General features: G+C 35.4%; 1 protein-coding gene across 2 annotated transcripts in view; it reads right to left on the bottom strand.

Annotated features, from left to right (window-relative positions):
• The window catches only part of cntnap5a (contactin associated protein family member 5a), a 448,552-nt gene extending 424,688 nt beyond the window's left edge, over nt 1-23,864 (bottom strand). Inside the window, exon 1 of one of the 2 annotated variants that reach the window (XM_088607188.1) lies at nt 23,482-23,864. In XM_088607188.1, coding sequence (XP_088463314.1) covers nt 23,482-23,566 — 85 coding nt within the window. In that variant the 5' untranslated portion in view covers nt 23,567-23,864. The remainder of the gene's footprint in view (nt 1-23,481) is intronic. The other variant, XM_088607189.1, reaches the window with a different exon arrangement.
• Between the last annotated feature and the right edge of the window lie 2,173 nt (nt 23,865-26,037).

Raw genomic sequence — 26,037 nt, 5'->3', positions numbered from 1 at the left:
CTTGTGTCTACTCTCTTTTTCCCTTATTTGTATTCGTAGTTTACCTGTGTATTTGTGTGATCTTTTGTGTATAGAGTTAGTTTAGGTTGTTGGGTACATTCTACACACGTAGTTGGTCTCTGTATTAGTAAAACTAGTTTAGGATGGGTGAGTGCCTTTTGTCTTGTATGGTTTTTGGGTATTTAGTGAAGGTAAGCTAGGGCGTTAGAAGACGCAGAAGACCGAGTGTTTCGGGTTTTATTTTGGTAGTTAGGTCAGCTTTCCTTCACTTTATTAGCCGGCTCCATTTTGTTTGTTATTTTCTTTTCTTTGGCACCGCTCTAGTACCCTTTCCCCTTTGTGTTATTGTGTCCTGATACATACCAGTCACATATTCACTTTAAAATCACTTTTGCACCAAAACTTGTCACGCTTCCCAAGTCCCTCACCAGAAACCCACCTGCATCCAAAACCATCCTAAATGTTACACCCCTTTACCCCTAGACACGTGGGGTCGTAACACAAACATTTTGCAAAACTAGCTGGTATGGAGTATTAAAGAAGATTTGTCTCCTAATTCTAAAGAAAGTGAGAGATGAGACATGATGATAAATATTTTACAAAGATCAAAAGCAGAGTAAATTTGAACAAAATATATAAGTCAAAGACTAATAATAAATTTAATAATAATAATTGCTTACACTTATATAGCGCTTTTCTGGACACTCCACTCAAAGTGCTTTACAGGGAATGGGGACTCCCCTCCACCACCACCAATGTGCAGCATCCACCTGGATGATGCGATGGCAGCCAGCTATCAGTGGGGAGGAGAGCAGAGTAATGAAGCCAATTCATGGATGGGGATGATTAGGAGGCCATGATTGGTAAGGGCCAATGGGAAATTTGGCCAGGACGCCAGGGTTACACCCCTACTCTTTTCGAGAAACACCCTGGGATTTTTAATGACCACAGAGAATCAGGACCTCGGTTTTACGTCTCATCTGAAAAACTGACATTTTCAAACTGGTTTGTTTTCTTTGTTTTCCTGATTGTTCAAGCTGAAAATGTATTTTTCTTGACACATCCTCTCACAATCCACCTTTAACTATGCCAGTGATAAGCTGATGATCGTCTTTACTCAGTGTGTGGTAATTGTCTTTTATTGTTTTTGTATAAAATTAAAATTAAGTATTTTGGATGTCTGTATAGATTAGAAGTTCATTTTAGAAATTTCAACTGAACTGAATTACCTGAAACTGAGTAGCTGACAATTCATTATGAAATCATTTATACAATTAAATGCATTTTTAATATGGAATGTTCATAACTGCAAAGTGCCCATTCTTAAATTTTACATAATTGTTGCATTTTCAGTGTAAGTAGTTTTAGCACTCACAGATCCAAAGGTTAATACACGGATAAGGTAGCTATAATCATTGCCCCAGCATTACAGAATTTAGAGGGACAGAGTGCAAATTATCACTATGAGAAATTAGATTTTTTTTGTACAAATAATGTTGGTATTACCAGTTGTTAATTAACTCAATATCCTATAACTTAGGCTGTATACAGATGCACCCATTCAAAGTGCGCAGTACAAACCCGTACCGCAGGCAACTCACTACGTCATACCACGTCATAACGCGTCATACCGCGGTACATGATTGGCTGGCCAAAATGACCGACAGGGGCACTCGTGGTGCGTTGGTCGGTCGTGGAAAGATTTAATCATTTAATCTCTTTACTGTGCATGTTTTAATCCGCTTAATATTTAATATTTATATGGAATTTTACAACTAAAGGGAAATTTTAGCAGCTGAGCATAAAAAGAAGAGGAGCATAACGCATCTGAAGGTCATAAACGATATTAATTTAGGAACATAAACATATTACTGTATGTAAACTGTACTGTATATATGGTAGTTTAAAGAAAAACTACACACCAGTCTTCCATTTCTCCCTAAACATTTTAAGCATCAAAGTTTTATAAAATGGTCCCCAAATATGCGATTGCTGTATAGAATGAATTTTAAAAATGTATTTAACATGAAAATTAAGCTGTTTACGTTCCTCCGCCTGAGAATATAGTCCCAGAAACACTGCCAAAAGTAACTAGCAAAGAGAGGACATTAGCTAGCCAATATGATAAAGGAATAAATGACTTTTTGTTTATTTCTTTAGCACATTTATCTGAACATTTCCATCGATTGTACAAGCACTGAAAAACTGTCCAATCCCTAGTTCGTCAGGAATTTCTTTTACTATAACAGACATAAAAACTCCCTTGCTTTTAACAGAGCGTTTCATAATTTCTAAGAATGAAAATGATTTAAACTATGCGACACTTATTCAACGAGAGCTCAAAATATCACAAGTGTAGCGGCGAGGCTTATTAATAAGGCAGAATTAAGTGTTTCTGAGCTTTCCCAAATTAGGCCCCATTTCTCTGTTCATCTCTGTGGTGCAGCCACAGAGAGACTATTCATGCAGGCTGATTTAAGGTCCTAGGACAGCTCCCAAAGGGGGATGCACTTAGCTAAGCCTGGCTATCATGATCAATGGTCATCCATTGGTGCCTATCTGTCTAGGGAGTGCCAGATGGACATCTGGACTGCATTACTAAGTGTCAGGAGTAAGTGACTCATATCTCACCTTGATCAACCAATCAGGGACTGGTAGGGCCGAGTAACCCATGTGGGACTCTGATGCCCATGGAACTTTCAGCCAATCAACGAGCTGAAGTTCCTCTAGGTAAAAACAGGCAACACAGAGAGCCTGAAAGATTAAGATTCAGTAAGATTCAGAAGGGATTCAAGAGAATTCTGTGGACTTTTCTAAAGGGAATTCAAAGGAGAATTCCAGGCCAGGACGGCCCAGGAGCAGAAGGCTCCCAAGGGCAGGACATTCTCGCAGCGCGCCTCCTGACCATCCTGAGACTCAGCCCCGACAACCACGGAACGGCCAGTGTGTCCGAGTGCCGGAACTTTCCTTTGTTCTAAGAGTCTAGAGTGGAGGTTGCCAGAGAGTAACCAGCAGCAGGCCTCGTGAACAGGTCGGAACTGTGGACAGCTGAATCACTATTCAGAACTAGCTCTTCATCAGGAACGAACCGGTCCTCTTCCTGACTTGCTGGGACCCACAGTCATCTTTTCTCCTGTGCACAAACTGTGCTAGTTAAAGCCAACACTAACTAGCTGGTCAGTGAGCATCAGCAGCGCACCGTCGCAAGCCGCACAGCACAGCCTGGCACCGAGCCAGAGAGCGCGGATTGGACAGCAACAGCCTGCAACTGTTTCTTTGTGCCCGCAGGCGATCTGAATCCCCAAAGATTGGATGAGTATTCAACTTCAATGCATTACAGCTCGAGAATTCAATTGTTATCCCAACCAGTTGATATCAATTTAATTCCTAAGAGTTATGTACTTGTTTCGAGTATCTAATGTAGAAGTTATAACCAAGTTCATTTACGAAACGGTCTAAATGAATGATATCCTGAACGTATGTCCTCTTGATATATGTAACACTTTGTAACTGATTGAATATATACCTTTTGTATTCTGATAACCCTCTCGATAAGATCTGTTAGGTTTAAGGCATATTCTATGTATTAATAAATGTATCCTTGTGTATTAGTACCTGTGTGTGTGCGTTGTTTGAGTTATGTCGCATGGTTGGACTCTAAAGCCATCAAAAGGTCATAAACGATTGAATGATTAATTTAGGAACATAAACCTAATATGTAAACTGTATATTGCTGGTATTGGTATTTTAAAGAAAAAATACACACTAGTATTCCATTTCTCCCTAAATATTTTAAGCATCAAAGTCTTACATGTGGTTATTTCGGGAACGTTTTTACGTGCTCCTTCTCACCATATTACTGTACGTTTATATACTTTGTGAAAAGTGATTGTTTTAACCTTTTCTGCGAATATGCTCGTTATTGGAGGAAAACGAGGCATACTTTCAGAATTGGATTAATAGGGAATATAATATGGAATCAAGTATCTAAAGAAATTAATAACAATATAATTACATTCATGCACTGTAACACAAACAGTAGTATATGATAACCTGATAACTTCTTCCGGTTCCGGTCGAGAGGGAACGCTGGCATGTTTGGCTGCCACTCCTCTCACCAGTTTTTCATTTTTTATCTACTTATTTAATTTTTTTTTCTTTTTCTTCTCAGCGACACTGATTTCTAATTTATCTATTTTCATCTGCTCCACGTTACAAATTCACAAATGCGACTTCCACTTGCATCGTGAATTTGCTTAACTGAAGACCTTCACCATTTGCTACCGCCTTCTCTGGATTTCCTTCCCGTCTTGATTCATCGATCATGTCTCTGAGGTACACTGCACTGCAACTTCTTCAACTAAAACAAAGCTACTTCCTGGTGAAAGACACATTCGATTATTGCCATTTTACTGGGATTTTACGACCAAGTCCATCCCGTACCGGCGCCAACCTTAAAAATCTTCTCTCACTACCGCACCTGGAACACACTCCGCTTCCCCCAGAATCCCAGAGACTGGCCAGATCAGCGCTACTCAATACCCGTTCCATAAACAATAAGGCTCTTCTCTTATGTGACATCATCAAAGAAAACAAAACTGGACCTTCAGTGCTTAACCAAAACCTGGCACAAAGAAAACGATGGACTCCTGTTCAACCAACTAGTTCCTCCTGGGTATAATAATATAATAATAAACTATAGCGCCTTTAAAGGTGGCTTCTCAAAGCGCTTTACAGGATGACAATAACAATAAATAAGAAGAATACACAAGATAAGACACAATTACAATTACAACAATAACAATAGAGGAGACCGTGGAAGGTGGTACTAAGATGAGCAGAGGGGTGAAGAATGGAACCAGTTAAGTAAAGGCTTTTCTGAAGAAGAGGGTTTTGAGTCTGGATTTGAAGGAGTTTAGAGAAGGTGACTCTCTGATATCCTTGGGCAAAGAGTTCCAGAGCTTGGGGGCATAACAGGAGAAGGCCCTGTCACCCATACAATGTAGACGGGCTTGGGGGACAGTAAGGAGGGCAGAATTTTAAAGAGCGGAGGTTGCGAGGTGGGGAGTAGGGCGATAATAGTTCAGACAGGTATTGAGGTGCCAAGCCATGCAGAGCCTTATAGGTGAGCATGAGGATTTTAAAGTCTACGTGGAATTTGACCTGAAGCCAGTGCAAGGACTCCAGGATAGGAGTAATGTGAACACTTGCACTAGACCTGGTCATGATTCTGGCTGCTGAATTTTGGACAGACTGCAGTTTGTTCAGAGTAGATTTAGATACCCCAGCGAGTAGAGCATTGCAGTAGTCAATTCGAGAGAATACAAATATGTTGATCAGCTTTTCAGCCACAGTTAATGATACACCTGATCATCTACTCGAAAGATTTCAGTGCTTTGTGTATATTCTAATCGCAGTGGGGGCAGGGTGTGTGGTGACAGGTTTGGTTGAAATTGCATTGGGGATCTGTGTTCTTCACACCTGAAACATTTTCTCTGAAAGCGGTTTCTTCCCAGTTTAGCTACTCTTTTGCTGCCTACACATGCTTACACAGCTCCCTAGGTAAATTATCATACTTGACTGAGAAAGCTTTAGAGAACATTTTTATTATCAACAAATTATAAATACGACATTTACATTGGCATTATTAATTTTTCACTTGAGTGTATGGAGGAGTGTCAGCTGTGTCAGCCTGCTACATTTCGGCTGTGAATCCTTCTTCAGGTGTGAGGGTCTTCAGCTCAAAATGAAACGCTTGGAGTTTGTAATGTATGGCGTTCTGAATGAGTTAAACTTTAATGCAGGAAAAATGTATTTCTATATACTGATTCTTATGGAAGCCCGTTTCCGCCAGGGAGTAAAAAAAAAACGCGCTATGGTATCTCTCCAATGCAGTGCAGTTAAAAAAATATCTCTGATGCTGTTCCTAAATTAATATCGTTTATGACCATCAGACGCTTTATCCTCCTTTTCTTTTTTCCAATGGATTGAACAGGGAGAGGCATTTCATGATGTACTTTTCACTAATGAAACAACAGTGGCCCAAATCATCCACCGAAGGTTAGCCTATTCTACTCTGAGAAGAGTAGAGGGGGTGGAAAGTGCCCGCGGTCATTTAATTTTTATTAAAATTCGCACTGACTCCCTTGCGAAGATGTGGACATAAGAATATTTGTGCGTGGTCAAAAAAATGGTTGAAAAACGAAGCTGTCACTCTTCTGTGCTTAGTGCATAGTCTGCTTAGTGTGTAAAACACTTGCAGCATTGTGAGTGCTGTGGTGCTGTTAGTTACTTGTGGCTGTGACTTACTTTGTATGATTGGAAACAAATGCATGATTGGATCAATGAAATTCTGTGGTATTACTTTTTGTCAATGAAAAAAGTAAAGTATTTTTGTTTACAAAGATTGTTACAAAGAATGTGGACCAGGGTAATACTTTGAGTTTACAGCTTGTCCAAGGTTATTCATTATTAATACTATTAGTAATATCTTTGATAAAGTCTTTGATGCATAAAATATTTATGATAAAGATAGGTTGTGTACTTTTGCCAAACTGAGTACATGAGAGGTTAAGCTTTATTAGCTCTTCCTGGTGGTTTTACAAGGTGATTCCGGATACATAATCTAATTTGCATATGGTAATTTGATGCGACAAGCCCACCTCGTTTTACCGCAGCGTACCCCGCTCATTTTGAATGGCTGCATCTGTATGTCCTTCCTGTGTTTACTTGGGTTTCCACTGGGTGCATCTGATCCCACCCACAGTCCAAAGATATACTTATACTGTAGGTTAACTGGCTTTTGGGAAAATTGGCCCTGGTGTGTGTGCATATTTGTGTCTGTTTATGGCCTGCAATAGACTGGTCTACTGACCAAGGTTTATCTCGCCTTGAGGCCATTACTTGTCAGTTAAGGCCTGCCCCACATTCACTGGACATCCTACAATTCCTGTTTCAGCACAAAAGAAACAGAAACAACATTGGTTTGGATAGTGACTATAATATATTTTGATAGCTGACAAAAATAACTAAAAAGGGAAAATTTGATATAGGACATTTTGACTAACATTAAAATTATTTAGTCTTCAGCCGCTGATTTGCTTTCTTAAAAATAGTCTATATTCTCAGTGTATCTCGGTATCTGTTCAGTATGTGTTCCCAGATATTTAAAACTTTCTACAACGTCTACAGACTAACCATTGAGTACTATTGTCTGCAAAGATTGCCCATCATCAGTTTAAGCATTGAAAAGAATGTCTTTAGTCTTTGTAACTATTTTCAACGTGCTGGATTGGCACTAGTTTACAAAAATATTGATGTGTTTAAAGTAAGTTTGCTCATCTAGAGTCCCACAAGAGCTCTGTCATCTCCATATTTAATAAGACTGGCTGTGCAACTCTGAATCTACATTTCATTAGTATATATTGAGAACAGAAGAGGTCACAATACACAACCCCAGGGAGCACCTGTATTTAAAACCAGTTCATCTTAAAAAACACCTTTCATGTGGACTGAGGTTCATCTGAGGTTGATCTGTAACAAAATCTTTAATATTCCCATTCAAGTCATAAAGAACTTGTGTTGAAAGCAGAGTTAGCTAAGTTTATTTACATTTGCATTTCCCATCAGTACAGAAACTATTCAAAAAGCTTAGAACAAAGGCATCATCATCCATCATCTTCTCTTCCGTCAAAGAGCCTTGCAAGAAATCCTCATTCAAATCAGCTTCAGACACCAAATTCTGACTAGGTAATCTGAACATTGTTATAAAGAATTAGCCATCTTCTTAATTTTAGAAACTTCCAATTTCTTGTATTGAGGAATTCACAGGATAAAAACATTCTCTTCTGATCTGGTCATTTATCATTGAAAGATGGAAACTGGTTCCCATTTACTTTTGGACATATTGGTAAAAAGAAAAAATTACTTAGGACACAGGCTGTTTCTTTCCTTGTAAAATATGGTCAATTGGCATATTTGGATTGCAGAAGCATAATTCTGATTGTCTAGGGCTATAGAAAATAGAACTCCATAATGCACAGGCCATTAATACCTAATGTGTCATAGTGAAATTATTATATAGTTATTTTATTTTTTAAAACATGTGTCTTGTCCAGGTTTGATCCTGATGTATTACTCTATCATGTTATAAAGTTAAAAGTTATGAAGTTACTTAAACAGGCTTACTCGATGCTTGGTTATTTACCAACCCCATTATTATAACACAATATAAAATTTATTGATGCAACAACATAACATGCATGAGAAACTAACAGGCGTATTATACTAAACCGGGGTGATTTAATTACAGGTATCTGTATGAGGACCTCTGCTCTTTTTATTTTATAACAGTTATATAGTTTCTATATAACTGGAAAACCAGTCAGGTTTGCAAATGCTATCAAATTAGGAGGATGAGCAAACACAGAACCAACAAACGAATTAAAAAAAGATTTAGATAAAATTCAAGATTTAATCTTCAAGGAAAAAACACCAGACAGATTATGCTTTATAGAAAAGTGCAGGGTACTGCACACGGATTTTAAGAAAAATATGTATGCTGTTATATCATTTCAATCTTCTAGACAATTTTGTGTGTACCATTTTAGTTACCATACAATAGAAAAATATTAATGTGAAGTACAACTATATGCATTCTAGGACAAGATGAAGGAACTGAACTGTTTTATTTTTTAACAAAGACACTGAGAGGACCTATTTCAAGTATTCAAAAATTCCAAGTCAACCCAGCTCAGTTCTTCAGAATGAACAGTGAAAAAAGAATCAGAGGACATAAGTGGAAACTACATGTAAGTGCACTTACAACCATGGGTGTGTTATTACAGGATCTTTAAATTAGGCGGATCCGGGCCAACACACATCTGTAACTTTCAAAACAAACCCTAGTGCATTTATTCACAGAGAAAATCAATAACACCATAACCTCCACAACCCAAAAAAAAAAGCCTAAACTCTTCTATCTAAAAATCTTCTTGAAGTCACCATCTAACACAGCCAGGCATCTAAATTGTTATCCAGTCAAAAATACAATTCACAGAAAATGGCTACAAAAATATTAGAATGACTGTTAAGCATCCCACAGTTTATAAGATGAGGAAAAATACACATGAGTAGAAAATTTCATGAACTGGAATTGCTTTGTAACTTAAGATTTTTTGGTCCACTTTTGATAACAGACAACATGCAGGAAATGATACTGAAGAAACAAAATGCTAACACTGAAAATTCAGTGTTAAGAATTAAGTGGTAGTATGATTGGCTAGAAGGGATAGAAATCCAGGGATTTGGGTGATGGGAAGTTAATACTTTTCGGTCTTTGTTAGGGTAGATTAGATAAAATGGTTTTATATTGAAAGAAGTTTAAAACACAAGCTTGGTATTTTAGATTTACCATGACCATTTACCATTAATAGCGGCTCTAATGTTTACTAGTAAAGGAAAATTAAAAATCACATAGGAAAGATTCAGTATCTGTGAGTCAGAGAACACAAGACTCTATAGGATAAGTCAGTTCTTTAAAGATATCACTTCTATAACAACCAGCGAATCATAATAGAAACCAGAGAGCCTTAGAATAGTACACAATCAGCTTAAGATGGAAAAGGCTGTGTGAGAGTCACTATTGAACTAATTGGGTTGCCAGTTTTACAGCTGACCGAAGTAAGTAGGTTAATAAAGACATTAGTTATCATCAAGAAATACTGTATGGTACTCAAATTAGGCAGGCTCCATCAGAGGTAGAACTAAATGTATCTGCCACCTTTAGATGGGAGGCGGAGGAATGTCACTAAAGAAAAACTTGTGTGCTAGCCCTCAACAAGGGTTTTGTTTATGTTCAGAGGCTTCACTTAGCATCCTACTAGATACATCAACTCCCACACATGGTGGCAGAGTGGGCTTGTGTCCCTAGTACCTAACAAAAGTACCAATATCCAAGCATAGCTGAAACAAAAAAAATATTAGAAAGAGCAGGTAGAGGTAGAATTATGCATGAATTGGTGTAAGCATCAGTGCATGCTATGAACATCCAAAAGGAGTCCAATAAGATTCAGTGAGATGTGAACAGAAAGTTGGAGGAGGCTAATAAGTCACAACTGGTAAGGTATAAGGTGCAGTTAGAGCTACAGAAGGAAGCTACCCAGACCATGATGTTATAGTTACTTGTGGAACAGTCAGACAGCTAGCTTAACCCACATAACTACTGCAAATGATCAATCCAGAGGAAGATGAAAAAGTGTGTATTGAGAACATTTGATACATGTTAAAGTAGATGGAAAATAAAGTCACTATCAAACAGGCTGCCAGGTTTGTAGCTGAATAATGTTTATGCAAGTCAGTAGATTAATAGTGAATGTGGTTAACATCAAGAAACACGTTTCATCAATTATGGAGTGTCCATCAATAGTAGTATAGGGTGTGATCCTGCCTTTTTAAAAGTTTTTTAATCCATATTCTGTGGACATACAGTACACAGGTTTCTTTCCATATGAATTCCTATATAATGGACATTCCAGCAATACATTGCAAAGGAGATGAGGCAGGTTCTCATGGAAATTTAAAGGAAATGTTTTGATTATATACATTTATAAATTATATATATTTACAAAATTATTATAAACAGAATTTCTCAGAATACTGTATATGTACATTTTACACTTTTTCTCAGTGTCCCAATTACTTCTGATTCATAAATTGTATTCATGTTTCAAAAGCAAGATTATTGACTGTGTTCAATTTTTACATTTTCTACAGTACTGTTTGCATTGTTTTATACAGTGACTTTTTTATTATTTAGTTGTCTTCTTAGAAATGTTATGATATTAAGCTAAATATCACCATGCAATCCTATACCCACATTTTCCTATAGTATGTACTCCTATTGAAGGTATACTGTAGTCCCAATTTCTAGGCCAGTTATTAAATCTTCCAAATAAAATTCATTGACAGCTTACAAATTTACAAAGCAAAAATACCTGGGAATGTCAACTATTCTGCGATGTAAAAATGGAGGTTTTACAAGTTACTATTCACATGTTACTTTTATTGTGGTTTGAAATGCACTCATTAATGCTGATTTTCTAATCCCAAAATATACAAATATCATTGTAGTTACCCTTTAAAGAGAACACAAAAAAACATATTTTGAAACAAAACAAATAATCCCTGATTAACAAAATAATGGTGGAGAAAACAAATTATTTATGAATTTATTCTCCGTATCTTTCACTGAAGTTGTTTTCATTTTCTTTGAATAGTATTTTACATGCATTGATGAACATACACAGAGACAGAAAAGGAATGCTTTTAGTGTTAATGACTGCAAAACAGAGGTGTGCATTACCTGGCAAAATAACTGAATTGCTGAATCAAAGCAATATCCACTTTTCATAACACACAATAACAGCATTTATTGTCATTTAATTAAAAACAAAGATTTGTAAAAAATGACAACTTTCCAGGAACTATACTGCAATTTGTTAAATTAATTTAATTTCAATAATGCCTAAACATAAGTTACTTAACGAACACTCTTTATATAAAGTATTTAATTAAGAGTTTTTATATTTTAGCATTTCTTTCTAGCAAGATATGTTACCATGTACTGTAGAACCAAGAACACATTAAAATATATTTTCCACAGAGACAGAATTTCTTGTCTGGGAAAGAAATCTGTCTCAAAACAGTACGACTGATGCAGGTTTAGCAAAGTATGGAATTATTATTTGGTACGTTTCAAAGTGAAATGTCACAGAGAACTGCTAGCAACTATTGTTGAGATCATACAAGAATCTCGGGAAAGTATTCAACATAACTGACTCATCAGGATCAGTCCCATGTAAATGCACTGTGGTCATCTTCTGGAATGAGTAACTACTTGAAGTTAGATTTCCTGCGTTAAGCTGTGCACTGAGTTTAAGTTATGCCATTTACAGTAATTTAAATAGCTTATAGACTTACACAGTCTGATATTACATCAATCACATTCGATTTATCTAGAACCAAAACAGTTTCTCATAAGCTCAGTCTTTAAAATATTTTGAAATAGTGTTCATATGAATACCTATTTTTTATTTTAAGCAACAGGATGTATTTTTGTATGGTATTGTACAAAATAAACAATTAATTTATGGAATCATATTGTAACGCTTTGGGGTTCACGTGGGTGCCCTCGCCGCTGCCGCATCAGGTCGGCCCCCCAGCCTCTTGAGCCAAAGGGTAATCTCCCGTCAGCCTAACGGCTGTGGTCCCTGCTATTCACAGGGAAGGGTGGTGATTTCACCACTCTGGTAAACCAGCTCTCACAAGCAATGGACGCTGTATGCGTTACAATATCATACCTTCATCTAATTCAAATTTTCAGCAAGCCTACAAATATTCTTGAAAACATATAGTAACAGACATGTTTTACTGCATTTCATAACATTTTTATTGTAGATTTTGGCAATCACAACTTGAGGCACTGACACACTGAACAAAGCATGTACAGCGTAATATTGACTTATTTGTGATTAATTTTATTGTAATTTTCTCTCAAAGCATTTCTATGCAGCTTACTGTAATCATTTTCACACTTGTTTTTAAGCTTACTTTAAAACATCTAATAGGCTTTAACTAAATGGTCTGGAAATACAACCTTACTAGGGAATAAAATATAAAATATAAAACAAAAACTGACTGAATTATATAATCATTAATGTAAAAGGGCTGTGGCACGTCTTTTCTGATTGCAAAAGAGCAGTACCTGTATGTTTGTAGAAGTTAAAGACTTTATGTGTCTAATTCAGATCAAGTGCTTTTCACAAGAAAAAAATGATACCATCTGGACATAACTGAAGAGTATGAATTCCAGTTGTCAAGACAGCTCATCTCTTTTGAAGAAGTACTAAACAGAAATACATTTTCATTTTGCTCTGCAGCAGCAGATACAAGAGCAGTGCAAAACCTGATTTATTTCAACCGGTTTTGTCCCACTCACCTGGCTGAGGAAATGGCAGCTCTGGCCTTACAGTCAAGACTACCAAAACCCCAAATACTGTAGGATTAAAGCATCCCCTAAACACCAATGTAGATTTCTTTAGTGGCAGGACTACTGGTGCAAGATGCAGTTCAGATAAGCAGGATTTTGGAGGAACACTGTTCAGAGAGTTTGCACTTTGGCATATAGTGAAGGAGAACCATGTACTGTATGATGCAAATAAAGGAATACAAGTTAGCGACCAAGTGGCAGTAGAACCAAACCCCAGAACGTTTGTGAATTACTTGTGAAGTACCAAATACAAAAATGTAATGAATACAGAGATCCCTGTGTTTTTGCTCTTCCTTTCTGCACTTGTCTGTACATGATAGTGAGTGCGAACGAAGGAGATTGTGGCTGCTGTGATGAGGTGGTAGCCCATGAATCCTGGAGTTTTGGACATGTAGGAGTCACACAGGTCCTGTGGGACACATACAACATTCACATTGATGGACCCCTGGTAGGCTTACAAGGGCTTTAAGGAGTAGTAGCAGTGAAGATTACTTCTCAAGAGCTCCCAGATTGCTTGTAGATGTTTCCATCTTAAATATAAAGTTCTGAAAGTGTCACACATTATTCCGTTTCTGAATTTTATACGAGCACCACTAACAGGCTAGTCAGGACTCATATCTCCACCCCTTCAAAGCAAACCTAGATGTGGTCCAATACATTAAGCAGGACTCCTCTGGACAAAAGCATGGTACCCAAAGAGAAGTAACACAACAAGAAGAGAGACATATCTACAAAAGCATCTGCATTTCCACAGAATTGAGTTTCCAAAATTTTGACAATTCGTGTACGACACCTAAAATTGAGATGTTTATTTGCATGACAATGATAATAAATTTGCATGACAAGTTCTAGAGTACGGGAAGAAAGTGCTAAAGGCTAGAAACATTAAAGATCTAGGAAACCTAAAGGCCTAGGAAATGCTACTATACAAAGTCATTGTCATCCACAAAATAAATGTGAAAAAGCAGGCAATTCTGTTGTAAGAACTTTATCACATGACAGTCTTTTCAGAGACTTAAAAATCTGGTTATGAAACACAGTATCCCAAAGCAGGGCAGTAAAATGGGTCTGCACACAAAGCAATTCCTGTAAAACATGACATTTTGAATGTCATCTCAAATATTTGAGAAATATTTTCAACTTTACTATACTTTGTCTTGCATGTGATTACAACTAAAGTTGGACCAAGCAAATAAAAAGAGTCTGTACATGTACATAAGCTATCAAAAATACATGTTATCCTTTTTTCTATTTCTCCTTCACAATAGGAATTTTAAACTCCTAGTATGTATTCATAATGTGAATTTCTGAATTTACAATTAGTTAATTTCTGTAATACTTTTAGACAATTATTGATAGATTCATTATCTAGGATTTTTATCAGTACATACAGGAGACAAAAGTGTACAATTTTGAAATAACATTATTTTGAAATGGAATGGGTAAATTTCATGAAATGTACTCATCGTCCATTCTGAAAATAAAACTTAATAACGAATCTCGGTGGGCTTCTTCTCTTGTAAAGCACATTATCTTTCTCCATCTAAGATGTTAATGATTTATTTTGTGTGATCAATGTACTACATATGTCCACAATGCGTACTGTATAATGCATATAAACCTTGCAAAGCATCTATTTTGAAATGAAACAATACCCACATCTACAGTATGTGTTTTAACTACACTCAATTGATAAGGTAATTCTTCACTCAGATTTTTCTCTGTTTTTCAGCCCACTCTGCCTAGTTCTCCTTTGCATTGATGCTTGATGCTTTACTGTATTAGACTGTTAATCACATTATATTAAGTAAATGTTTAAAGGGGCTATGGTACATCACAAAATAGTCCATGTTCTTAATGCACACCAAATGTTTATTAGAAATTACAGTAATGTACTGTAAAACATAGGGAGAAACTGCTGGAAGAGTGTTTTATTAGTATGTCAATAGATGGGTATCATAGAAATCCAATTTAAAAGCATGACCAATTTAGAGAAGAGAGCCTTTTTGAAGTAACATCATATTGCTTCATGTAAGGAACGAAACTGCCAATTCAAAATCCATTGCACAATATTGATGAATATTCAATAAAATAAAATTCCTTACTGTCACAACAAAAGTATATCAGCAAATGTTAAAATTCTAAGAAAAAAAATACTTTAACTTTACAAGTCTAGAGAAGGCCTCAAACATAATTTGTATTTTTTTAAAGGCTTTACCTAAGCATACGTAACCATTTTTCTGTGTAAGATTGTGAGTGATCGTTCTATAATAAGAGGAAATACATCATTATCACCAAATAATCACTTAATTTAATATAGGGGGTTAGGGTATTAATTCATATTTCCTCCATTCAGAAGTAGATCATGACACTTAAATAAGAAGCCAGAGATAAAATCATATCCAAGGTTATCTATCCTTGGAGGTACAAAACACACAGATGTAACCCAAAGAGCATTCCTAACTCCCAATTCATCACTATTTCTCTATGATAACACTGTATTTAATATTTGTTGATAATTTCCTTTGTTTCTTGAAGAAACTTTGAAAACAGTAATCTGCCATCATTGGACAGAATATGTCTTCACTACGTCCATGTCTCAGTTTGGGGTGACTGTACAATTTAATGTTTGTAGCTTTTTTCTGTAAAACTGAGAATGACAGATCTAACAACAGGCATAAATGGAGGTTAGGAACAATCCGAAATACCCATATGAACTAAGTAACTAATTTACATGAATCAACAAATTAATAACAAAAATGATACATCAAATATGTTAAAAGTTTTTTTACCAAAATGGGCTTGTTGCTCAATGACAAATGCAAAATTAGATAAACTGACTGAAGCTCAGTTTTACCCAAGGACAATTCATGTCCCATTAAACTAAAAAAGTAGACATAAAGCTAATTACAGTTTCCTTAACAGCCAATGCTGATGACAGTAGGAATGACAGGTTTAGTCATGTAATTGTCAGGCTGATCACTCTCTAATACCACTCTCTATCACAATTATGTTAATACTAAGAACATAATAACTTTTTATGAATTGAAAGTACAGCAAAACATAACAATATTGGCATATGCCTCATTAAAAAGATCAACAATCACACCCTTAGATATCATGTGTTGTATTTGTTTTTGTTAACCACATAAAAGAGTGCTCCGATTATGAAAAGGGTCCATGAGACAGTGTATACAGATATATTTTCATGCATCAATGCATTAATTTCTTGGGTACTGCTTCTTGCTATTTCACCTTCAAACTGAGGAAACTGGGAATTACCTAAAGGGCTGAATGTGTCCACCACCATTTGATATTTTTTATGTGGTCACACAATTTAGTTAATTAGTTTATTTTATAAATATCAAACCACAGATGCACTATATCAGTCCTTGAGATCCACAATCTAGAAGAATGCTTAATGCTTCTAGATCTCTTTAAATCATCAAAAGCTGAACATTTTTAAAAAGTGTTAAACTGGTCCAGTCCAATTATGATAATGACCAGCTCAATTATGTTAAGAGGTAAACAGACTGGACTTGTGTACCTTGTGTACCCCTGGTTTAAATAGTATTTTTGATTAAACAAATTAATCAACTTACTGTATGCTTTAGAAAGCAACTCAAATCTTCTTAGTGTATCATTTATGTTCAGAAATATAGCACTTACCAAGTTCAATTTGTATTATTTATCTGTATCAGTAGTATTAGTATACTACAGTAGAAAACTGTTAAATGGGCAAATACTTGCAGGATCAATACTTGATTTTTTTTAACTTTAATTTTTTGCAAACATACAAATGGTCAGAAATTACTGTGTTGGATAGTCGTCTTCTCATAGGAACCACAGAAAAAAAAAAGACCAACATGAACGCGCGTGCGCACGCGCACTCACACACGCATACATAATAAAATAGCACTTTGTTAATTTGGATCATACTGCCTTGTAGCCATTTTTTGGATGCTTGCTAACACTAGCAGTGCTGTCTGTCAGGTTTAACAGAACAGCTAGAGCCAGTGGCAGATAGGGTTAAAATACATCCGGATTTTCCCGGCCATGTCCTCTATTTTGATCCTTATATCTCCGTCCGGGGGAAATTTTCAAATATCCAGAATTGTCTGGGATTTCGACCCCATTATTTTCACTTTGAAGAATAATTAACAAAAGTTCTAACAAAAGATTTTTAGAAAGAGAGAGAATTTCTTAACTAAGGTGTCAATATCGGTCTTTACTCAGTCTGTGCAGTGCAGAAGCATTCCCCCGAAAGGCTCCCTATTTTGTTTCTCGTCTTCCTACCCTCAAACACAATGCCAAAACGAAAGTGTAAATTCACAGCAGCGCTTTTTTTTAAAACTTCAAATATGGAAACCCTAGTGGCCGATATATAATCCTCCTCGTTCCTCAACGGTTGTGTGTGATATATCGTAGCTGGCATCAGTACTCTTGGGATCTATTCTTTTCAGACGTGACTTAATACTTGATTTTTGTAAGGTATTCATGTTCGATCACTTGTTCTGTTGGCGAATGTGGTGCTAAGCTGTGTCTCTGAAAGCTCGAGAGGAACACTCAAGTATTAGCGCACACTGTATCAACATAGCTAAGTACTTGGACTGTGTATTTGACACAAACGAATTTTATTAAAATAGAAAATATGAAAACCCATCTCAAACTTTCCAAAACTGATTAGGTAAATTAGAGATGAAAATGTACATAATTTTTAATTATTCAATTTTTAATTCCCAATTTTTCAGTGCACACAACGAATTTCCAGGGTCATCTGGCATACCACCTGGGGGCGCACTGCATAATACCAGTTGTATGCGTACCACAGTTTGAGAACCACTGTAATAAATGCTAGGAGTTACCATTTATCATATTATTGTGATAATAAAGCTTACCATTAATGATGGATATAAATGTAACAACTGTTGAAACACACTGTTGAGAAGAAACAAGATAGATAGAAGATAGGCATTGTAATGCTATATGTCAAAAGAAGCTTTCAGGTTTATGAACTAGAACTAAAGGATTCAAAAGTCTTGCGTATCTATATTACAGTTTCAGGAGTATGCTTTCAACTACCAATTGTAGTTGTAGATTGTAATTCCACACTGTATAAATGGACATAAAAAGCACTTTTTGCTTGAAACTTTCCCCACATAGATTGGGAAAAACCTTACAGGAAAGTCAGCAGCAGAAATAAAAACTGTAGACATGGTTAATGTTTATTAGAGTACCTACAAGAGAAAATCCTTGAATAGATCTTTTAAAACAATCAGGATAGAGTGAGTCAAACAGAAGTGAGAGAAACATTAGGGAACAGTGATCATAATATGGCGTTTCAAAGTATATTTTGAAACTGAAATGGTTCAGTCCAAAGCAAATTCTTACAATTTCTGGAAAGCTGGCACTGAAGGAATGAGAAAGAGTTTAAAAGAAAATCAGATAAGAAAGATATGGAAATAGATGCAACAGTTTAAATTTAACTTAAAATTTAATTTAGACCAAGAGGTAACAAAAAACAATATCTCAAATGGTTAAACAAATTAATTAGAAATGAAATAATAGCACTTTATAAAGTGTTAACCAAATCCAATTAAAGAAAAGGTATGCAATGAATTGGAAAAATGTATAGAAAGGCTATTAGGAAGGGCTGAGAGTGAATTGGAAAGGGATACTGTAATGGAAGAACAAAATAATACTAAAACATTATTTTGGTATTACCACAGCAAAAGAACCATTAAGAATGAACTAAATTATATTTGGGCAATAATGGAAAAGTGAAATGACTGTTCTACAAAATGAATATTTCATTCAGGTATTCACTAAGAAAGAGGGAAACAACATGCTTCAGGCATTGGAGGGACAACGATCTTTATTAAATAGTATTCACATAAAAGAGGCATAATTGGTCATGTAGTACTCATCCATAAAATGGGTGACACAGCTTAATTCATGGGATACATAAGGGCTCTGTTCCGCAAATCTTTACATAACACAAATCTTACATAAGTCGGAAGTGACCCTTTATTAGCCATTGCATGAACGCACACAGAGAATTAGAATTACAATTCATGATATTACAGCAATCCTCCACTATTTTCCTATTTTCTCTAGCTGTGTGGGCGAGTGATGAAGGAGTAGAACTGCAGGCTCACCAGGGTTTATTGTCCTTTAATAGTTAAAATGTGTGTGTGCTATTCACGGAAGAGAGCAAAAGAGAGAATGTAGCAGCAGCTAGCAGGCCATGAAGTAGAGAGAGAAAGGGAACTTCCTCCACTTATGTAGGAGGAGAAATGAAATAACAATGGGTAAAAAAAAATATTAACATATAACTAAAATAATTAAACACCAAATGTAGTACACTCATAAAATTGTACAGTAAATACATAAACATTTAAAAGACAGAATTGATCAATTCTGTACATTTTTTAACCTGCATTGAACCTTTCAATAAATAAATACAAAATAAATAACACAGTAGATTATATAATAAAATCATTTGGATGTTTCCCTGACATGATTGCAATACAGGCTACTCACAGTTTTCAGTTAATGCAGTATTTACCACGCATATGCAAAAGCAAAGTAAGACTTTCTGTAAAACAACCTTGGTTGATGCTGCTACACGTTAAACTTACAACTCCATGCTATTCATCTTTAGTAGAAACGTACCATACAACTTGTTCTTTATGTATGTTATGCAAACGTTCAATCACTAGAAATGTTTATTATGGGACCCATAATAAAATTATAACTGGGCAAACAATTTGAAGATAAATGTTCAATGTATACACATACAGAGTTTAGCATGCAGGTAACAAAGACAAACCACATACAAAATGGAAAACAACAAGATAGAAAAGTTAACAAATAAAAGAGATTTAGGTGCTTATGTTCACACATCATTTACATCATCTAGACAATGTGGTAAAGTAAAATGTCAGTAAATATTATTAAAAGCATAGAAATATAACCACATTATAAAAATATATATATTGATGCTTTAGAATCTGTCCAGAAAAGAGCAACCAGATACATTCTGAGGAAATGTCCAATACCGACAGGCTGACTGAACTAAACATTTTACTGTTGAACAGAGAAGATTATAAGGGGACCTATCCAAAGTTTTTGTTTTTGATTAAAAGCACTGACAAAAACAATCTAGCAGGCTTCTTTAGAATTAAATAGAGTGAAACAAGTGGAAACTGTGGAAGTGTATTTAAAACTGAGAAGGAGAGGCACTTGTTTACTCAAAGGCTTATGAAAGTAAGGAACAAGCTACTCAGCAATGTTATTGAAGCTTTCATGAAATGGATGGATGAGATTCTTGGATCAGTTAACTACTACTCTCATTAATAATTACACTTAATTTCTTAAATATATGCATGTAATTAATGAAAAATAATGTATATTATATTCTACTTAGCATTCATATTAACCTCACGATCACAAATACAAATTACTTGACCATAAAGAAAAACTTGAAACAATTAATTTGCTTTCCCAATACTTTTGGATGGCACTGTATGAGAGAAGCTAAAATGATGTATTGTCTAGTAAAGGACTGCATACTGCAGAGAGACAGAAACTGAACTGGTATAAGTCATTTCAAAGTCCTGACTACCTGGTATTTGAGGATCCTAGGCATGATCTGTAAGAGTATCTGTGATAACAGTGGTGTACTGGCTGAATTCCATTTTAGCCCTGGACTAATTTCATCCACCCATTAATTTTCTAATCCCCTTTATCCAGTACAGGGCTACTTGGGGAGCTAAAGCCTGTTCTGGCAAGCAACAGGAACAAGGCAGGATATACCCTAAATTGGTTGCCAGCCCATCACGGGCACACATAGACAAAAACACGCAGACACTTCTACCAGGGCCAATTTTTCCCCAGAAGCATAGTAACCCACCAGTATGTTTTTGGACTTTGGGAGGAAACCGGAGAACCCGGAGGAAACTCATGCAAACATGCGGAGAACATACAAACTCCACACTGATGGCTCCCCAGGTCTGGAATTGAACCCCAGGACCCCAGCGCTGAAAAGTAGAAATGCTAGCTCCTGCTTTAATTCAATTTGTGAAATTATTTTTTGCTTCTCTACCTAAGATGCTGTGTTTGTGGGCAATGCACTTCAGTGGCAGATTAAGTAGATCCTATCTTACATTTACTGCAAGGTGCTTTGGGAGAATTTGAAATAAAAAGTATAATAAAAATGCAAAATATTTAATTATCACATGCAGATTTAATTAACCATATGCAAAATAACTAAAGGCATCACATTAGGACTAATTCTAAGAATTTGCAAAACCATTAAAGAACTGGTTTACATTTTTAGACACTTGACTACATCCTTGCAAACATGATCTCTAGTTACAGAAGTTCAGAATCCCACATAAATTACAGTGTATGCCATCCTTGTATAACCTGATCATGATGAATAATATTATGATCGTTATTATAATAAATAATACAGATCAGTAAAATATAAAAAACAAATATAGCTAATAATAATATTCAAACACTGCTTCTGAACTCATTATAAAAGTATGTTCTGTCCATGGGAAATATTTCAAAACAAAATCGGCTCCCTCGCAAGTCTGTTTAATTTGCTTACAGTGCTGCCTTAACCAAAATGTGGTGAACGTCTCCACTTTCAAACCTTAGAATATTTCCAATGCAAAGGCAGTAACACCTTTAAAAGTAACTTAAAACAATTAGAAGGGAACCGGACAAGTTACCGGACATATACAGTAGTAGTATCTAATAATTTAACAACAGTAATTGTACAGTACTACAGTTCAATCTACGTGTTGCGGAAACATAAGTCAGTGTTACGTTATCCTTTTTAGGCGTGACTGAACCTCCTATAAGCAAGACGGATATTATTATTCTTATTTGAATTATGTCTGGTTGCTTTAGATATAATGAAATGTTCGCCCACTTTGAAACCTAAATTGTGTTTCTATATATACATGGCTTGAATAGGAGAACAGTGACCCCTAGTGATAACCAAGACAACACTTCGAATTTCTCTTAGTTTAATTTCGATTTGAATTTTAAAAAAATTAAAAATCTGTACATTAATAGGAAGTCTTAATAAATCAAATGCTGTTTTAGTTTTACAACGATCCCTTGTACCTATCAAAAACGCCTGAAGAATTGCCTTATATGATAAGTCCCTAGGCTGGTTCGGTTTGTCTAAACTGAAAGAAATCACATGATACCACAGATAGTTTTATTATCTGTGGTAATTCTAACAAAACTACCAGAATTACATCGATGTCCGTTTAATGGATCCACAACATTTTAAGTTTTAATAGAATTTAGCGCTATTAAGGGGAATCGTATAATCGGAGAACGTAGTACTTTCTAGGCAGGGAAAGAGGGCGCTTCACCTTTTCCACAAATACATACGCATTGCCAGATGACAATGAATAAAATCTCCGAGTTATTGATGTAATATTATTCTGGTGAAATACGTGATTTCCTTTTAAACATGGTATGTTCAGTTCATTTCAATACTTATTCCATTACTTTATATATGATTTGAGATTGATAATGTACCTTTCAGGCAATTTCAGACAAAAACAGGTTCATCTATAAACTTTATTTGCCAAAGGTACTTAACCTTATTCGTGTTAATTTATCACAATTAACACTGGTTTCCAGATAAAATCACGCAATCATCAAGTCGACAGGTTAAAAATAGATATAAATTAGAATTTAATCACATCGTCTGAAATTCAGGCAATTTATGTCGTTAACCTTTTTAATATTATCGAACAATTAAGAAATTACAATATATTACTAAATTTTTAAACAATCCAATCGTTTTCCCTATAATCTAAAAGACTGGCACCGGCATACTCCTTGAAAAGTCATAGTCGGTTTTGTTCTTATTTTGCTAGATTTTTTATTTAAATAGAATAAGAAAGTTTCAAGTTTCGACAACAGAAAAATGTAAATAACGACAAGAAATAAAGTCAGCATGAATAGAGTAGTATTCCATGAAAAGTTAAAGGCAATAATAGCAGTTACATAACACAAAAACAAATGTATGCATTTAGTTATATTAAGACCGATTCTCTTATTAACAAAATGCCAACCTTAAACGGCTTAACCAAGATACATATATCACGTAACAAGACAGACAAAAGACAAAAACATAAATACAAATACTTGACATCTATATTTAGTAGAGTAAAATAAGTTTGGTGCTTAAATACGTAAGACATCACATGAGTTTTATCTATTTACCGCGTAATTCTTACATTAAAAGGGACGCTTTCATTTACACATAATGCTTCTTTAACTCGCATCAAAAATAAAAAATAGAATCAAGTTAGAATTTTAAAACATGAAAGCTATCCATAATAACAAAAAACACAGCGCAAGTAATCATTATGTCAAATCACTGATGTACTCACAGATGTTCGCTGCCAAAGCTAAGGTGCACGAAGTAAACACCGCTATGCTGAACAGATAGGACCAAGACATGGACCTTGATTCCATCACTGCCACCAGATAACGAATATCCAGACTGGTAATATCCCCACTCTGCGAGAAAATAACTCCGATGTGTGTGCTTCTAATTGTTTTAGTTCCAGTGGCTCCTGTACTGTAGCCTGCCGCAAGGAGTGCCACTGATGAAATGGTAAGGACACTCCTCCACAAACCCTCTTAAAGACGCCGCTTCTCCCAGGACCACGCGCTCCTGTTACTGTGTTTCTTTTCTCATTGGCAAATATTCTTGTTCCGCTGCAAGCCTTTGGACAGCTCCGCACAGAGGGCTGGATGAGGCCCGCCTCCCAAAACCTGAACACACCTTCACTGAAATTAAAGAACATTTCTCCAGCAAGCTAAATACGCAGAACACATTTTCTGTTCGAGTCAGTATTTTTTAGGATTGCAAGTCTAAAGGTATGCATCTGAGTGTATTCGGAACTATAATTATTCTGGTGCACAGTCGGTTGAGGTGAAGATTGTGAAGATTACTATTCGTGGTGGATCATTCAAAAATAATATGGAATGCTTTTTATTTTGCTAAATTCAGATTACTGTATCGATACACAACAGCGGGACAGGAGCGAAATCTCTATAACAAAATATCGTAATTCAGCTATTGTGAGCACCATTGATATTTTTATAAAGTCACTTTATTAGTGAACGTGGAATAGTCACAATTATTATACAATAATAAGTGTATTTTTCACATAAATGAAGGTTATAGTTTTTTTAATTCTTGACGCACCGTGGAGAACGAGTGGTACGTTAACTTTCAAGCCCAAAATGTAATAAGGCTCTGAATGATTTCGTGGCGATATACAGTATCAATTGCGTTACGAATTCTCGTGTCAATATTGTTAAAACGATTAAATAATTATGTTGTCAGAAAATTAAAAAGATAGATTCATGAATAGATATACCACAGACAATAGTTTTTACAAGCAAACGTTTGCTTTTTTTGTCTTTGTGCCTTTGAGTTTTTCCGCTATCTGCTATTGTTAAAAAATTAAACATACAGTACTAAACGTGGTATAAAACGTTCAGAGCGGTGCCTCTTAAATTTAACTACCAAGAGCCCCGTACGTGTTCATTTCTTTTAGAATATTAGAGAAATATTGACATAAAGGACAGTGGAATTAGAGTTATAGCGATCAGTTAAATTGTGCTATACTTTCTACTGTTTTACTAATGTGATTGCATGTCAGTTTAGTTGTTATTAGTAACTATCTTTGCTGGTCTAATGTCCTTCAAAATGACAACTCAATAGTTTTCATGTTGGTCTATAATAAGACTGTGAGAATCCATTTGTGGCTCTTATGACTAAAGATTTGTAATTCTGTAACATGAGAGAAATATTTCCTCTCTGAATATTACTAATATTATTTAGTGGTCTGACTAAACAGATGAATTTAAGGTCTACTACACAGGGTGCTGAACCGTGTTTGAAAGAAACGCCTAGTAGGTGAAAGAATGTGATGCCGAGTCTTTTGTCATTTATAATGTGTTATTTGAGTGATGATATATTTTCAATTGTAACTAATTCATGTTGCCTTTTGTCTGTATAACTTGAGTGTTTACAAGCATAAAACGTCTTAAAAATAAAGCAGTTTAAATTTTTATTTTTATTTTAGCAAAATTTCTGTTTTGCTTTGAAATGATTGTATTTGTTCCTTTTGTTGCCATTCAGTAAATTGTTGTGGCAATGCTGTGTGTATGGTATGTGCATTTGTTATGCCAGGGTACAGTGTATATCAGTTGTTATTCTGGTAGTTCCTGATTACATGAACCACCTACAAATTAACTATAAAAGGAATGATGATCAAGACTTTGGAGACAGAAAGCAAACCATTTAAGTTATCTATATCTGTTTAAAAGTAATGCCTTGATACCTACAGTAATAGAACTGGCCTTCCACTTATTTTTACTTGTAATTGTAATTCATTTTTTTTGTGTCTTCTATCTCTGTTGTAGTTTTACTCCTGTTTGCGAGGGAAGATTTGGAAGGGATATGGGAAAGAGATTAGAAATTCTGTATTTTTCTTTTTCATAAATTCTTCTCAGATGATATATTGTACCTAAATATTACACCCTGTAACATACTGTATGTAACTTATGCATTGTTTATTTCTGTTAGTTAAAAAAGATAAAAATACAACACAAGTCCTAAGTAACTGAATTAGTTTTCCCCAAATGAATGGTGTATTTTATCTGATGAGCACTCACAGGTAATGCCATATTTAATCTTTTCCCCACATAATTCTGATGAAGTTGTCTGGATTGATTTGACCTGGAGTGACCCGGTTATGAAAACAGTCAATGAGATAAATGTTTGAATGTAACATCAATCCTAAGGAGAGGTCAAACTTGCAGTCAGACTTAGGTGTAGTACTTCATGCTTGTTGAACGGCTAGATGTTTATGTACAGAATACTGTATGTATCATTGCTGAATGATAAATTTATTTAATACAATGATTTG

Source organism: Lepisosteus platostomus, chromosome 14 (genome assembly GCF_059453375.1).
Source record: "Lepisosteus platostomus isolate fLepPlt1 chromosome 14, fLepPlt1.hap1, whole genome shotgun sequence".
Taxonomy (NCBI): domain Eukaryota; kingdom Metazoa; phylum Chordata; class Actinopteri; order Semionotiformes; family Lepisosteidae; genus Lepisosteus; species Lepisosteus platostomus.
The sequence above is the reverse complement of the archived record's forward strand: the minus strand, read 5'-3'. Positions and strand labels throughout refer to the sequence as shown.